Raw genomic sequence first — 15077 nt, 5'->3', positions numbered from 1 at the left:
ACACCTTGCTTCTCACACAAGCTCAATGACAGACTGACTGGCTTTAGGGGGATTTCAGTCAGGCTCCTCATGAACAGTGAAATACCAATGCGTGACTGTTTTCTTGCAAAACCTACTCTGTGCAGCATGCAGTTGTATAAGTGGCAAAATGTGCAACAGTGTGCAGAAAATGGGGTTGGTGCGGTTGAACTAAAGCACCTCCAAGATGTTTTAGTGCAAAAGTGCACTGCCGCTATTTTCTCCACACTGATGCGCAGCACCGAATGCTTTTCAAAGCACCCAGCACTGTGACATGTACATGTGTAAAAATGCCCTTAATTGTGGAAATAAAATCTACACAAAATTATTTAAAGGAGGTATCCACAGAAAGAGGGAGATTCATGAATATGAGAAAACAGCTTCCACAAGGGGGCAAGGAGAATTAATATATTTAAGTAAAAACTGGAAAACTGTATGGTTGTATGGGATTTAATTCAGTCTGTATTTTGAGAACAGCCAACTATGTTTTGTTGAAGCTGTTTTTTTCAAATTAACAGCAATCAAGAAATTAAACTGCGATTTAAAAAAAATAATCACACCTGGAAGTATATGATTTATATTGAATTCTATTGATACAAAATTGACAAACGAAGCCCTACACAATGGGTCTAACAGAAATAATGCTCTCAATAGTGAGGATTTTATTTAAATCGATTAACTGACCACCAAAAAAATCCTTGCTCTGTTTTTATCACAGTTCTAATAGAGCCAGACTTAAAAAGATTAAGAGTAAAATGTTTTATTATTCCAAGAGAGAGAACTTTTTTTTACCATGAAACAGATAATCACATGAGTTTTAGCCAAAAGAATTACCATTTCTCTTCAACTATTAGAAAATAATATTGTTTATGTATCCAGGCTGCAATCTACAAAAGGATAAGCTAGATACCTCCTCCCCGCATCCAGTTGGTTTTAGGAGTTTATATGTTAGACACTTGGTAATAACTGCAGCAGCCAATTGTTCTCTTAATGGGATAGAAATTAACATGCTCTGCCTCTTTAAAGCAGTGTTGCCAGGTGTACAATAAATTCAATCCTTGTATGATGTACAATCAGTAACAGTAAAAGTGCTCAAAATGTACAATAATTTTTGAGGCAGCTACATGATGCAATATATGCAAAACCCAAGCCATTCTCAAGGAGTTTTAACTGATTTTTGGGCTTGCTGTCACTGCTTTCTTATGACTGCTTGCCTAAAATAAAGAAATACTATAACTGATAACTCAGTTCTCCTCACTATCTGGCAAGTTATAGTGAGCAATGTAAAGTAAACACAAAGGTTTATTTGCATAGCTGTTTGTATATTTTTCAGTGTATGATAGCTTTTCAGCAAATACAATAATTTTGAGCTTAATAATTTAACATTTAAGATCTGGCTACACTGCTTCAAAATAAGGAATAGGATAGGCAGCTGGGGGCCTCACTTCCTACCAATGATTGCCCTATTCCTGTATCCATGGACTTTGTATCATTTGTGGCTTTTTTTCTTCTCCACATGTTCACATATTCTCTCCTCCATGTTTCCCTGGTTTTGCTATGTGTTTGCACATGAATAGTTACAGCACAAAAACTTTTAGGATAGGATTTCTCAAAAGCTTTCAACGTTGGCATAACTCTGCTCTCACTAAAGTTAGCCGATCATTAATTAATGAATTAGGCCAGCACTGATCTTCTGAATATCATATTGATTTCAGTGAGAGTCAGACATCTGAATATCTTTCAGAATATGGGCCCAAACTTTAGGACCAGGAATAGGTGGATCATGAAATAAAAAATTTCTATTAACTCAGTAACTGTTCTACATTGCCTTTTCTTTTTTTCTTAAAGGAAAGAATATTTTAGTAATAATTTATTAGTTCTGGTAAAAAATGTCTTGTAAGTAAAAATGTTGTAGTCTTAGTTACTGCAATTAATAAGATTGCATTTAAATGCAATCTAAGTAACTTCATTGTCATAAAAATATATTAGGCATATTCAGAGACACGTAAAATCAGGTTATTGACAGCTACCATGCAGGAAAGCTTTATGCACAGAGTCTACAATTAGAGTTAATGATGTGCAAAAATCACCTCTTGATCCCTATACTGTAACCTCTTTGCCCAAAACAGTACTAGCTCTACCTCCACTTTATCCATCTGTTGCCCGAGTTCAGCTATTGCGTCATGGAGTGACTATAGCACAATGGAAGAAGGTGATAACAGCAAATATTAGGAAAAGATTACAATCACGTAAAGAGATGATGAGACAAGGCAAAGAACCAAAGGAATAATTGATTTTGTTACTGGTTTTGGAAAACTTTCATTTAAGAGACCAAGTGATGCTTAGAGGCAGACACACGGAATTCAGAGCTAACAATACCATTTCTTGTGAACATTTGGATTAAATCTTACTTCAGCAGCATTTGCTGTTGATGCTTACATTTTAACCCATCGCTTAAACTGCTCAGTGAGAGTGTGATGCTGTAAGGATCAGAGCTTATCATATGGTGTTATGCTTTTTCATTAGGTAATCGATTTCACATTTTACCATCACTTCATTGAATAAAAAAAGGTTTCAATGTCTGGGAGTCCAAAATAACAGCTAGTTATAATTTGGCTAAGCCTCTACAGCACTAAAGCTATCTTGAAGAATTCCATCTATGTTTGCCACCTGGCAAATCTTATTTCTACAACAGTGGTGCGTCTGATGCTTGTCTGAGCTGGTAAGTTGTTGTTAAGGCAGTAATGATCATTTAGATAGCTGGGATCAGACTGGAGGGGATAAGGTAATGGAACTTGATGCAAGCTCTGTTCACAGCTCACAGCTCCAGATATGTTTATATTAGAATAATGGAGCTACACTTCACAACACCAACCACTGCAAGGGTCATAAAAAGCCTTTAGAATCAGCCCAACATTTAAGTGAGACTTACTTCCTGGAATGACATCATTGTTACCCTTTCTTCTCGCAGATTAATTCACATTTGGAATCCTTCTTTGCAATCTTAAGGAGCAGAAACTCAAGTTTCTTTTTATAAAAAAGCAGAGCCTAACATTCTCTTCTTTACCTTATGCAATTACCAGAGAGTTGTTACCACCTGTGTATGTTGGCACCATCTGATCACAGGCGTTATTATGCAACAGACCAGTGATCTAGAGAAAGCAGAGCCAAGGAATGCAATTCTCCCTGATCCTGCTCTTTAAAAGAGCAAAGAACTCTCAGCAAGATGCTATACATGATGCATCTGTCTCTCACTGAATCGGACCAACCAGCTTTTCAGCTTGAGAACCATGTGCTTAGAACCTGACTTCAGAAGTTCTCTTTCGAAAATTGAGAGTTTCCCCAACCAAAAGGAACTTTTTTCCCTTAAAAAGAAAACATATGAACATTAAAGATTAACTCCTCCCGCTCCCTGTAAAAAAAAAAAAAAAAAGCCCTGCTTCTTGTTTCAGGAAACATGAAGCCACATGCAGGCTCAAAGGATGTATTCAACTGGTTTACTCACCTCTGTCTCTCTGAATCTAACTTCATAGTCTGATCTGTCCTTCTCTACAGAGGTTAGCTTTAGCTTCAAATTGGAAATTTCTGCCATAAGATCCAGTTTCTGTGTTTCAAGGGATGTTCTGCTCAAGAGCTCCTGATTCAGAATTAAGAGGAACAGAATAATTAATCTTTTTGTTTTTAAATTACATGTTAGCAGAATACAAAGGTAGATCCCAGAAACAGAAAGAGGTCTTTTAGATAATAAGTCAAGAAAATCCTTTACCCAGGATACTCACCCCAACCAACTCAATAATCTTTAATCCAGCCAGCCTCTCACACCTCAGACAGAAGTCTCTACCTGTAATACTGGGTCATCTAAGGATGACCAGGAAGGCCCAATTCTACCCCTCAGGAAAAGCTGTGAACAATGGACATCCATAGTTCCCAACAAACTCTTTTAGTTTAGTCTTGCAAACTCTGCCAGTCAGCAGCAACTGAAGGAGATGATCTTGGAACAACTTATGGCAAGTAGAACCATGGGTGACTCTCTTCAAATCAACCTGGATGTGTCCAAAATTATGGCTTGCTCTTGCTGTCTCGCTGCCAAGCCAGGAATACCCCATCCAAAAGGCCTAATCCCATAATAGAGAGCAGCAAAGCATGCCATTTATGATAAATAGGTGCCCCAAAAGAGCTATCTAAGGTTTCAATTCAACTTCCATGGAAGTTAGTAAGTAACTCCAAGTAAGAGTTTTACTAAATTCTGTTCTGCAGAATAGGACTGATATAACTAAGAATTAGAGAATTTTTAACAAATAAAGTGGGAAGGTAAACAAAGGAACTATCACTGCTGTGACAAGCGGAAGATTTCAAGATCTTGTACTAAATTATACCAGTCTAACTAAAGCAGACTAAACTATACAATTTAGTACCACAACACATCTAATAAGTAGAAAGAAATGCAATTGCTCTTGCTTCCTCACAATACCTGTTGTAGCATCTCTTCTGTGGCATTCAGCTTCTCCCTGTGTTCTTCTAGACAGAACTCCAAATCTCGAATCTTTTCTCCCTGAGCCTCCACTTGGTCCGTAAGCACGCTTACCTGTACAGCAGTGACATATGGACATACATAACTACTGCAAACTTACATCACGCCTATGGCCCTGAAGGCTCCACAGTTCAATTACAGCAAGAGCAGTCCACAGCATGGGAAGTTTCAGAGACGCAGACAATTTCTACATTTGCACACTGTAATTTCAGAACAATATTTGGTAGGCAGGTTCCCCTGGCCCAAAGCTTGTAATTTAGCTAGGACTGAACTCCTACTCTGAAATAGTAATTTCAATAGCAGTGGGATCTTAGATGTGCACAGTGACTAAGTTCTCGCTTTATAATCTTGTCTGGAAAGCTGCATGTCTTAATACCAGAACTTTGAGAATCAGGTACTCCCATTGCATCAGTATCAAATAAGGCTTAGTTATGAGCCAACAATGCCCTTGTTGCAAAGAAGGTTAATGGCATACTGGGCTGCATTAGCAGGAGTGCTGTCAGTACATCAAGAAAAGTGGTTAAAGCCCTCTATTCAGCACAGGAGAGGCCACATCTGGAGTACTATGGCCAATTTTGGGCTCCCCACTACAGAAAGGACTTAGACAAAAAGGAGAGAGTCCAGCAGAGGACAAAAAATGGCTAGGGGGTTCAGGCACAGGACTTCCAAGGAGAGGCTGAGGGAACTGGGCTTATTTAGTCTGGAAAAGAGAAGACTGAGGGGGGGGGATTTAATAGCAGCCTTGAACTACCTAAAGTGGGGTTACAAAGAAGACAGAGTTAGACTGTTTGCAGTGGTGCCAGATGACACAACAAGGAGCAATGGTCTCAAGTTGCAGCAAGGGAAGTTTAGGTTGGATATTAGGAAAACCTCTCTCACTAGAAGAGTAGTAAAGCACTGGAACAGGTTACTCAGAGAAGTTGTGGAATCTTCATCCTTGGAGGTTTTTAAAACCTAGCTAGACAAAGCCTTGGTTGGGATGATATACCTGGGAACAGGGGGCAGTCTTGCTCAAGCAGGGGGTTGAACTAGATGACCTCCTGAGGTCTCTTCCAACTCTGATATTCTATGCTTGTAAACTAAATAAATAATAGAAAGTTCATAATTATGCCTCATGCATCACACCATAAGCAAGGTCGATATGGGTTGTGTACACACGTTCAAATAATCTGGGGCAATTCTCCCGGGTTTGTTTTCCTAGTAAAAATATTACCTGTAGATGTCTGAACAGACATTTGAAGGTTAAGCCCCTGAGGAGCAAAGCTAACAACTGATGTGGCACAGCCAGGGACCCACACACATCTCTGAGTGCTCTGCTATCTCCCTCAGTCTGTCTAAAGACAGAAATGTACAGAGAAGCCCTAATTAGCTGGTCCAGATGGCTCAGGATCAACCGGTGTCTACCTACAGCACAATGTGGAGTTCAGCCCAAATGACACACTGTGTCCCATGGCAGAGGAGCCAGGAGCAAAGCACTCTGGGATGCTGCATGACTGTGTTGTAGCTTCTCTCAGACATCTGCTTTCACAGGAGAAACTCTCCTGGGAGCCATTTAACTCTGATTGTTCCTGGGTTATTTTTCTTCCAGAGTGGTTTTTGTCCTGGAAGAAAAGTCACAAACATCTTCTGTATACTTGTGGTTTCTCCTAGGAGAGCAGCTACTCTCCCAGGAGAAACTGAATGTCTATATATGACCATGATGTCCACTCTGAAGAGCTGACAATTTTCTGATGGATGTAACATACGAGAATAATAGAAACAAAAAGGTGAGGTTAAGGAATGGAGGACCATTAATCATCACGAAGATTATGTGGAATAAATCACTGGTACTCCATGAGCCAGACTGCTCCCAATCCTTGAGCTAGCATTACAGTATAGATAAACAAATAGGGCCCGCTTGTGTAATGTTTTAGTAGTTAATAAAGAAGAGGTTCTTAAGGAATATGAAAGAAACTTAGTGCCCTCATGGATAAGGTCAGGTAACAATTAAATAGCGGCTTGCCTACACATGGAGTGGACACTCTTAATCTTACTGAAATTTAAATTCACACTCTATATTAACCTAGTTCAACTTTCAGATATAAACAAGGTCTACGACGACAAGCCAAGATGGTATGACTCCAAGCAAATAATCAATTCTTTAATCACTTAAAGCAACCAACCTGCAAACAAGAGAATGCTTACTTGCAAAACAAGAGATTCCTTATCATTTTCCAACCGTGCTAGCCTTTCTTGATATACATCACCATTACCAGGTATATGTCCGTTAGTCTGAAAAAAAAAAACAAAACAAAAAAATCAAGTTTATCATCTATTGTAGTTAGCATTGTTTGCTGACAATTTTAAAAAGCTGTGCCCTAGGATCTCTAGCTGAATACAATATTACTAGTCACCACAAGAAAGACAGCTAAAATATAACAGTTATGGGCTAGATGCTAAACTCCGTAAACTGAGGTAAAGTGAAGTCAGAGGAACTAGGCTGACTTACATCCGGGAAGGGATTAAAAGAAATGAAGGATGAAATTGGTCTTCTGTAACTGAATTCCTCAAATTTGTTTACTGCTCAGAAGGCATTTTTAAGCCTGCATGCTTCATGGGTAGGGATCTACCTAAATTGCACTGAAAGCACACTGTGCAGTGGCCCCTTTAACCTTGTTTTTTTTTTGTTTGTTTTTTTGCTGTGCACGCCCACCTGCCATTGATTGATGGAGGGGCCTCAGCCTTTCTTCTGACTGGCCAGGAGACAAAAACTGTGGTTTTAAATATTCCACTGTTTTTGCCTCCTGCCTAATCAGCAAGCGGCAGGGTCAACAGGACCCCTCCACCAAATCAGCAGCAGGAGGCAAAAATAGTGGCATATTTAAAACAAGATTAAAGGAGCTGCTGGGCAGTGCACTTCTGGCACAATTTAGAGAGAACCCTACTCACAGTACCATGCTAAGGCATACCTACAAAGAGAAGAATACCTCAACAAAACAAAAAACCTCACCCTATGGGGAAAAAGGTTTTAGATAAATTATTTGGGTTTTTTGTGCAGTCTCTCCATCTCTGAACAATGTATTGTACGGTAAAACAAACAAAAAAAAAATCAAATAAAATATACCCCTACTTGTCAGATGAATTCTACTATGCCTTATCAAACCTATGCAATCTAAACATGCCCCTTTAAGCTGCTTTTGTCTGGCTATAAACAGACATCGTCCTTAAAGCAGGATCACTTGTGCCAGGATGATCAACTTAACTGGGCAACACAGACATCTCCCATTGTCCCACAGGGTTGGGCCCCTGCCGCTTCTGGGGCTTCGGAGGGCCAATTCTGCAGGATGACCAAAAATGAGGAAACTGACTTGGGGTGCAGCTCTGCAAATGAGGGAATCCATAATCTTGGAAACATGGAGGTCAACTACAGAGAGTTATCAATGGTTCTGTTTGCCACCAATTGTTCCAAGACCACCTCCCTCAGTTGCTGCTGAATGGCAGAGTTTGCAAGGTTAAACTAAAAGTTTATGGTGGGAATTATGAATGTCCTCAGGGTTCCCTCATTTGCAGAGGCACACCCCACAAGTTGGGGCATGGCAGCATAATGCATCTGCCTGGGGAATCCCCTCCCAGAGGGGAAACCAGGGCAGGCAATCCCAGGGCTACAGGGGCCCAGTCATAATACCCCTGCAGGAAAATTCATGGACCACACAGGGTTAGGCCCTCAAAAGCATGGGAGCACCTGGCAGGTAGACTAGAGAGTGTGGGTAGTTCAGGGGTGCTTGAACTCTCCCCGCCATAAAGCAAACAGATGTCTACTGTCAAAAAACAGCACAAATGTTAGCTACCTATTGGTGTGGTCACAATTTGGGGCATTTGTGGCATGACAAGGTACACAGATGTCTGTTGCTTGCCCTTTGTAGCACAGTAAAAATGTTATGATGGCAAAAAGGTGACATCTGCTTCTGGCCTCTCAGACCAAGGGGGAAAAAAAAAAGATTAAATGCGTCGTCATGATCCATGGTTCCTGAAACTGCAAACACAGCAGGAAAATGAGCTATATGACAGACCAATCTATTGTAATGATTGCGAAAGAAAAACAAACTATCCAAAACGGAGTGCAACATTTGGCTTTGGTCATCCCCAAAGTAATCCCAAAGTACTTTATGAAGCAAACATTCTTCCCATCATCACATAAAGCATTTGGAAAATTTAAAGAACCTGATCCAAAATTGAGTGCAGTCAACAGAAAACCAGTTCTTGTGTTGATTCTTAGTATTTAAGGGAACAGGTTCATAGGACTAGTAATAGGGGTGTGTGAAATGGGCCATATTCGATTCGGGTCCAGATTTGGCTCGATTCAGAGGACAGTATTTTGATTAGTTGATTTGGATCACTGTCCTGATTAGATTCAGCCAGATCTGAACATGAAGATTTGATTCTGATTCCCAGAATCAGCAATTCAGCCACAGACATAACTTTACATGTTTTTTGTACATATCTTGAGGTAGCAGGCACAGCTCGTAAACGCCAAGATGGCGGGGTGGATGGAGCATCCCACAGGAGCGTAGGGGGCCCCCCGCATGCTCGGTGGCAGACCCGAAAGTGGACCAGAAATACTTCTGGTCCGCTGGTCTGCCGCCAAGCACACAGGGGAGCCCCTCCCCTGCATCCCCCTGGCTCAGTGATCAGCTGCAGGGGGACCCCAGGTGCCCTCCCAGACCCAGGAGGCACCAGTCGCCAAGCCAGGGGTCTCCTACACACTCCATGACAGACCTGGAATTGGACCGGAAGTGCTTCTGGTCCACTTCTGGGTCTGCCACTGAACATGCTGGGGACTCCCCCACGCTCCCATGGGACTTGCCATCCGCCCCACCATCTCAGTGTTCATGAGACGCCTGGTACCTTGAGGTACGTAGAAAAACTTATTAAGCTGTGTCTATGTCCAGATCATCGAATCTCTCTGAAACAAATGGAGGCTTCCAATTCGATCCGGAGAGATTAATGGGTCTCCCGATTCAATTCGGATTCCGAGATTCAGCCACCAAATCTCTGCTGAATTGAATCAGAGACTGAAGCTTCACACAGCCCTAACTGTTAGCAGGATACGTATAACCTGGAGCCCTGTTTTGAGAATCTTGCATACCACAGTAAATCACGAAGACATGCAATGCAAACCACTTCATCTAAAACAGGAAGAGATAGTTAGCTGTGTTAGTCTGAAGTCAGACAGAAGGCAGGTCAGGGGCACCTTAGAAGCTAACTGGTTTAGAAAGGCATAAGCTTTCATAGGGGACAACCTACCTCATAGCTGTTTCATAGCATCTGACAAAGTAGAATGTCTCCTACAAAAAGTTTATGCCTCTCTGAATCAGTTAGTGTCTATAATGCCTTTTGTCTAAAATAGAAGGCAACCTGAAGCAGTCTCACAGACATGTTAACTGAAAAGTAAAGAAAAAGAAAAAGTCATGCCCTAGAAAAATCAAGCTAAATACTACCAGATTTGCTAGAGTAGTGTAGTGGCAGCAGTCTACCCCTTCTTGCCATACGGGATGCCAGATTACCATAGCAGCATCTATCACATTCTCAAGGCGGCAAGAATCCTTGCCAGTCTAACCCTGACATCAGTAATTAGGGCCAGAAAACCATGCTCCATAGCATGAACGTGTGCCCCCAGCGGCTGGGGGGGACACGGCGGTGGCAGGAGCTCAGTAGCGGTAAGCGGGAGCTCCTGCAGATGCTGCTGGCACCAGTCGGTGGCAGGAGGAAGGGAGGTAGTGAGCACCAACCAAGGGTTGGTGACCACCCACAGACACCGCCAGCAGTGTCAGCGGTGGCCAGCAGCAATCACGGACCACCCGCAGATGCTGCCGGCAGTGTCAGCATGTGCACCCCCAACATGTTACCCCTGCTCCATAGTACATTACAGCAGTGTATCATGATGCCCTGTGCCCAAAGAATTCAGGAATAACCTGCCAATATCAATTCTCCCACTGACTGGGCTGGGTTCCAAGGTTTAGCTTTAGTCTGTGCGCTAGTATCGCCTGGAAATGAGCTGAAGACGATCAGGATTTTAAGCACAGAGGTAGATATAAAAAAACTTGGCAAAACAAGTATTAAGGGTTGCCAAAGTAAATTCTAGTTAACTGCTAAATTGAAGGATTTCCTTTCAAGTCACGGGTGTCAAACTCATCTAGTCCCAGCATACTTTGGTTGGAGTAGCAGCTGTGCTACATGCTCTGGCCCCCCTGTACCACATGCAGTGCCTATTCCAGCCACTCTGGGATCTGTGCCGCACTTAGCGCAGGTCCCAGACCAGCTGGATCAGGTATGCTGAGGGAGGAAGAGGGAAAGGGGTCTGTGGGCCTGATCCAGCCCATGAGCTAGCCCCACACCACAGGAGCACACCATGCCCCACAAAGGTCTGATCCAACCAAGAGAAAGCACCATGCACTAAGTGATGGGGTTCTACAGGTAGATCTGGTCCACAGGCTGTATGTTTGACACCTTGTTTTAAATTACAACATTTTCTTTATTGTACAGATAATACAAAGAGTAGATTTGCATACTCTGACTTTAAAGAATAACAATAATGGTCCCTAAAACTTCTCTCAGTTTAGTTTGCTCTAATCCGTTTATTTCCATTTGAAGTTCTAGCTGCCTCTGGTAATAACATGGAGCCCATTACTACAATAACTGAATACCACACAATCTTTAATGCACATGTTTTAACACTACCCCTATTGCAAAATGTTATGCATCTCCCTCCACACATGGGCAGCCAAGGCAGAGTGAAGCTCCATGACCCACCTGGGGTCACTTACAAAGTTCTGGCCAAAGCAGGGACTTGAGTCCAGGCCTCCTAACTCCTGCGTTAGTGCTCTAATCACTGAGGATTTCTTCCCTTCCTTGATGCAAAACACAGGCGCCCATAGAAACCCATTTTTCCTTACTGTGATTATTTACTCTAATGCAACAGAGTTTTTCATATGTGGTGACAATTAATGAGGTGTTATCACATTGTGTCTGTCACATCTTGCTAAGACACTTTCACTGCCAGGCTCTGTATGCACTGCTGTATTTCTCAATAAACAGTAAGATTTTAGTTAATATGAGAGAGAGAGAGAGAGACAAAATAATTCAGACCACATTTACACTTGGAAAAAACAGTTACCAGAAACAAGAACGTTTTTAAAAAGACAGAAAATGGATGAGAACTGCATTAAATGCAGTAGAAAAGTTTTAATTCTCCTCTTCCAAGCAATATTTTTTTCTATTGGTTGTGACTTGAAAACTTGCTAAATCATGCACAAACAAACAGACAAAGAGTCTGGTAATTCTGGTTTGCTCTAGGCAGCCTAAAAGTTTATACCAAATTACCATATTTACTCAAATCCAGGATGAGGTCTCCTCTCCCCCATTCAACATGGGGGAAAAACAAAACACATCTTGTATTCACGGACTGGTCCAAATACTGACAGCAGCTTTGACTCCAGCTCCAGCCTAGGCCCAGAGCTGGAGTCACTTCCTGCCCCAAGCTGAAGCTGCATCCACTGATACTGCTTAGAGGCAGCAGCCATGGAATCAGCAGCAGCTGCAGTGAGTCTGGGTCAGGGTCTATTTTGACAACTACTGCACACTGAAGACAGGTTTTTACTAGATTGCTCAGTGACAGACTACCTTGCAGATAAATGAGAACCGAGTACTTTGTCTATGGGGCTCCAATTAATTCCTTCCAATATTTATCATCTCACTTGTATTGACATAAACTTCATCTGCCACCTGAAGTCCATGAGTGAGAGCTAGTGTGTGCGTGTGGTGGTGGTGGGGAGGGGAGGGGAGGGTTCTTACCAGACTTAAAAATCCCTGGCTGCTGCTCCCTCACTCTTCCATAACCTCAGCTTTCCTAATTCATTTTGTACCACCAAGCCATTCATACCACTTCACTTATCACACAAACAGTGTTCTGCATTACAAGGTGTTACGGGCACTCATTTGGGATAACTCTCAAAATTGATTTACAACTATATCCCTCATAAGCAAAAAATCCATCCCAGACTTTTGCTGATTAAATCTTTATCCACTACTAGAGAGTCCATCATCATCTATTCAGGTCCTCCTATCAACTCTAATGTGCTTTGGTTCAGTCACTACAATCTTAACTATCTGCAATATTTTAATAGGTTTATCTAGTTTGCATGGAAGTCCACCGCTTCTCACTCCCAACATCTCATGCCTATTTTGTAACACATTTTCCTTCTTAATTTTCAGCGTAACTATATATTAAGCAGCAGGAGACACTGATTGAGTATTACACAGTCCTTCATTTTTAAGTTAAAAAATTATTTTGTAAAATTCCCTTATAATAAGTGCAAAATAAATCCCCAATTAATTTTTCCTTTTTTTTTTTTTTTTAAGATTTAAAAGAAATGAAAGTGAACTCCTCAAAAAAATAAAACATTTATAAGATAGCCTAAAGAGAAATAAAAAAACCTGAAGAATTTTCTAAATATAAAGAAAGCAGCTGCTGAGATTGGAAGGTAAAACTGCTTCAAGATATTCTATTCCTTTATTAACAGCTCAGATAACATTTGCAGCCACAGAAAGAGATGACCTTAGCTGTAACTGTGCTATTCATTTATAGTTTTTTATGCAGACAAATGTGCCAGTCAGAATAAATATAGATGTTCTTACCCTTTTTAGCCACACAGCGCTCATGAATGTCCCAGTTATACTCCATAGTGGCCGTGGTTATCTTCATGCATTCTAGAGAGGTGACTGAGCGGGGTGCGTAGCTGAGACTGAAAGCTGCATCACCAGGCAGCTAGCACATCACAAAAATGCATGAGGCAGTGCTTGTGTGTCACCAGGATTTTCTGGAGGACAGATCTCTCTGGGGAGGCTAATAGTGGCCAGAGTTCCTCATCTACATGGAAATGAGGGACTAAAGTGGGAAAACTGGACAAAGAAACTGCAAGGAAGTCACTCCTTCAAGCCACAGACATCAGCTCCCCCTTAGACTCCCTAAGAAAGCAGAATTTCTTCAAATAAGACACCAGTGTCCCTCCCCACAAAAGAGTACAGACCCCCTGTCCCCTCCCACAACAAATTCCAAACAGCAAGGTGCTTTCCCACATAGATCAGTTCCCTTCTAAGACCATGAACAATACATATGCTTTTGGTCTCTTTAGTTGCAGTACAAAGCTTTCCCACTCCCCACCCTTTTCCTCTGAAAGTCAGATGTAGGCTCACAGGGATCTCAAGAAGGCACCTAGTCTACCCTCCTTGTTCTGAGACAGTTATGTGTAACTAGGCCCTGACAGATGACTGATTCACCTGTTTTTTAACCCCTCTAATGACAGGGACTCTCCCTAGTTAGTCTTCTTTTAAATGGAAATAATTAAAAAAAGGCAGGGATTGTGATCTTGCTTCCCAATTACAAGAGAAACACTAGAAATATGTCAGGGAATATTTATTTTCCTTAGAGATTATTATTTTTAAAAGATGGAAAGATGCACATAGCTCACATGTGCAGATGTGAACCAGAATGAAAAAAAAAAATACTATTTAACAACACAAGCATCCTGAAGTAGTTTTTGCTTAAAGTTTTAGGAAAAGACTTAAGAATGAGATGTACGTGGTAGTACCTTTACAATAATGATGAATAGTTCCTTGTTCTTACATTTAAAAAGCCGCTAGTGACTTAGTAAGAAAAAAATATCAACAATAATGCTCCATTACAGTCTTACTAGCCTTCATTATTTTATGGAAAATCTCACAACAGTGGTTCTCTTACAAACCTAGCCCTTAAGTCCTCTGAAATCACCTAAAAATCCCAGCTTGCATCATTAAAACAAAATTTCTAAACCTAGTGGCTGTGGAGAAATTCTTGAAAATGTGAACATTTCAAGGGTCTGAAACTAGAGAGCAAACAAAAAAAAAAGAGCCCCCAAATTATTATTTTTAGAAGTCTCCTGGTTTTTAAGCCAGCCTCAGGACCACTCAGAAAAACTCTGGGTTGGCTGTAGGGTCGGATCCAGAGTGGGGGGTGTATCAGCGTAGTCCCAACTCCCTTTCAGACCCTGGGAGCAGCAGCCAGGGATTTTTAAGTCTGTGAATTGGGTAAGAACCCTCTCCATCCCACCACCACGACACACACACACTAGCTCTCAGCCCCAGCTCCCTTCAACTCCATGTTCACAGCACATCCCCATCCCTCCCCTCTCACAAGCCCACCTCCCCCTGCTGCTGCTGCTGTCTCCAGTTACCCCAGGGGTGGGGGACAGCTCCTCCTGCCCTGGGCTCAGCCCAGGACTACAATAGTAGGCAGGATCCTCCTCCCTGCCCATTTCCCGTGAAAGCAGGCTGAGGGAGGGGAACCTGACCACCAACACTTCCCTTGGCTGAGTTCAGCTCCCTGTACAGCACAGCTGGAGCAGGGCAGGAGCAGCTCTGGAGCTCTTCCCACCCCTGGGGCAGCTGGTGACAGCAGCAGACTCAAAAAAGAAGGCAATTGGGAGGGGACAGGAGGGAGGGGAGGGGATGTGCA

At 41.9% G+C, this 15077-nt stretch overlaps 1 protein-coding gene across 8 annotated transcripts in view; it reads right to left on the bottom strand.

Moving 5' to 3' along the window:
• Positions 1-15077, bottom strand: part of PPFIBP1 (PPFIA binding protein 1) — a 212580-nt gene that overhangs the window by 114321 nt on the left and 83182 nt on the right. For 7 of the 8 annotated variants that reach the window (XM_019515713.1, XM_019515715.1, XM_019515714.1 and 4 more), the window contains exons 4-6: positions 6734-6820; positions 4490-4603; positions 3524-3655 (exon numbers count right to left, since the gene is read on the bottom strand). The exons of the other annotated variant lie outside the window; for it this stretch is intronic. In XM_019515713.1, the coding sequence (XP_019371258.1) occupies positions 3524-3655; positions 4490-4603; positions 6734-6820 (333 nt within the window). The remainder of the gene's footprint in view (positions 1-3523; positions 3656-4489; positions 4604-6733; positions 6821-15077) is intronic. 8 annotated transcript variants of the gene reach the window in all.

The sequence above is a fragment of the Gavialis gangeticus genome, unplaced genomic scaffold (assembly GCF_001723915.1).
Source record: "Gavialis gangeticus isolate Ggan-Ray unplaced genomic scaffold, GavGan_comp1, whole genome shotgun sequence".
NCBI lineage: Eukaryota > Metazoa > Chordata > Crocodylia > Gavialidae > Gavialis > Gavialis gangeticus.
Note: the sequence above shows the minus strand (reverse complement) of the source record. Positions and strands in the feature narration are given on the sequence as shown.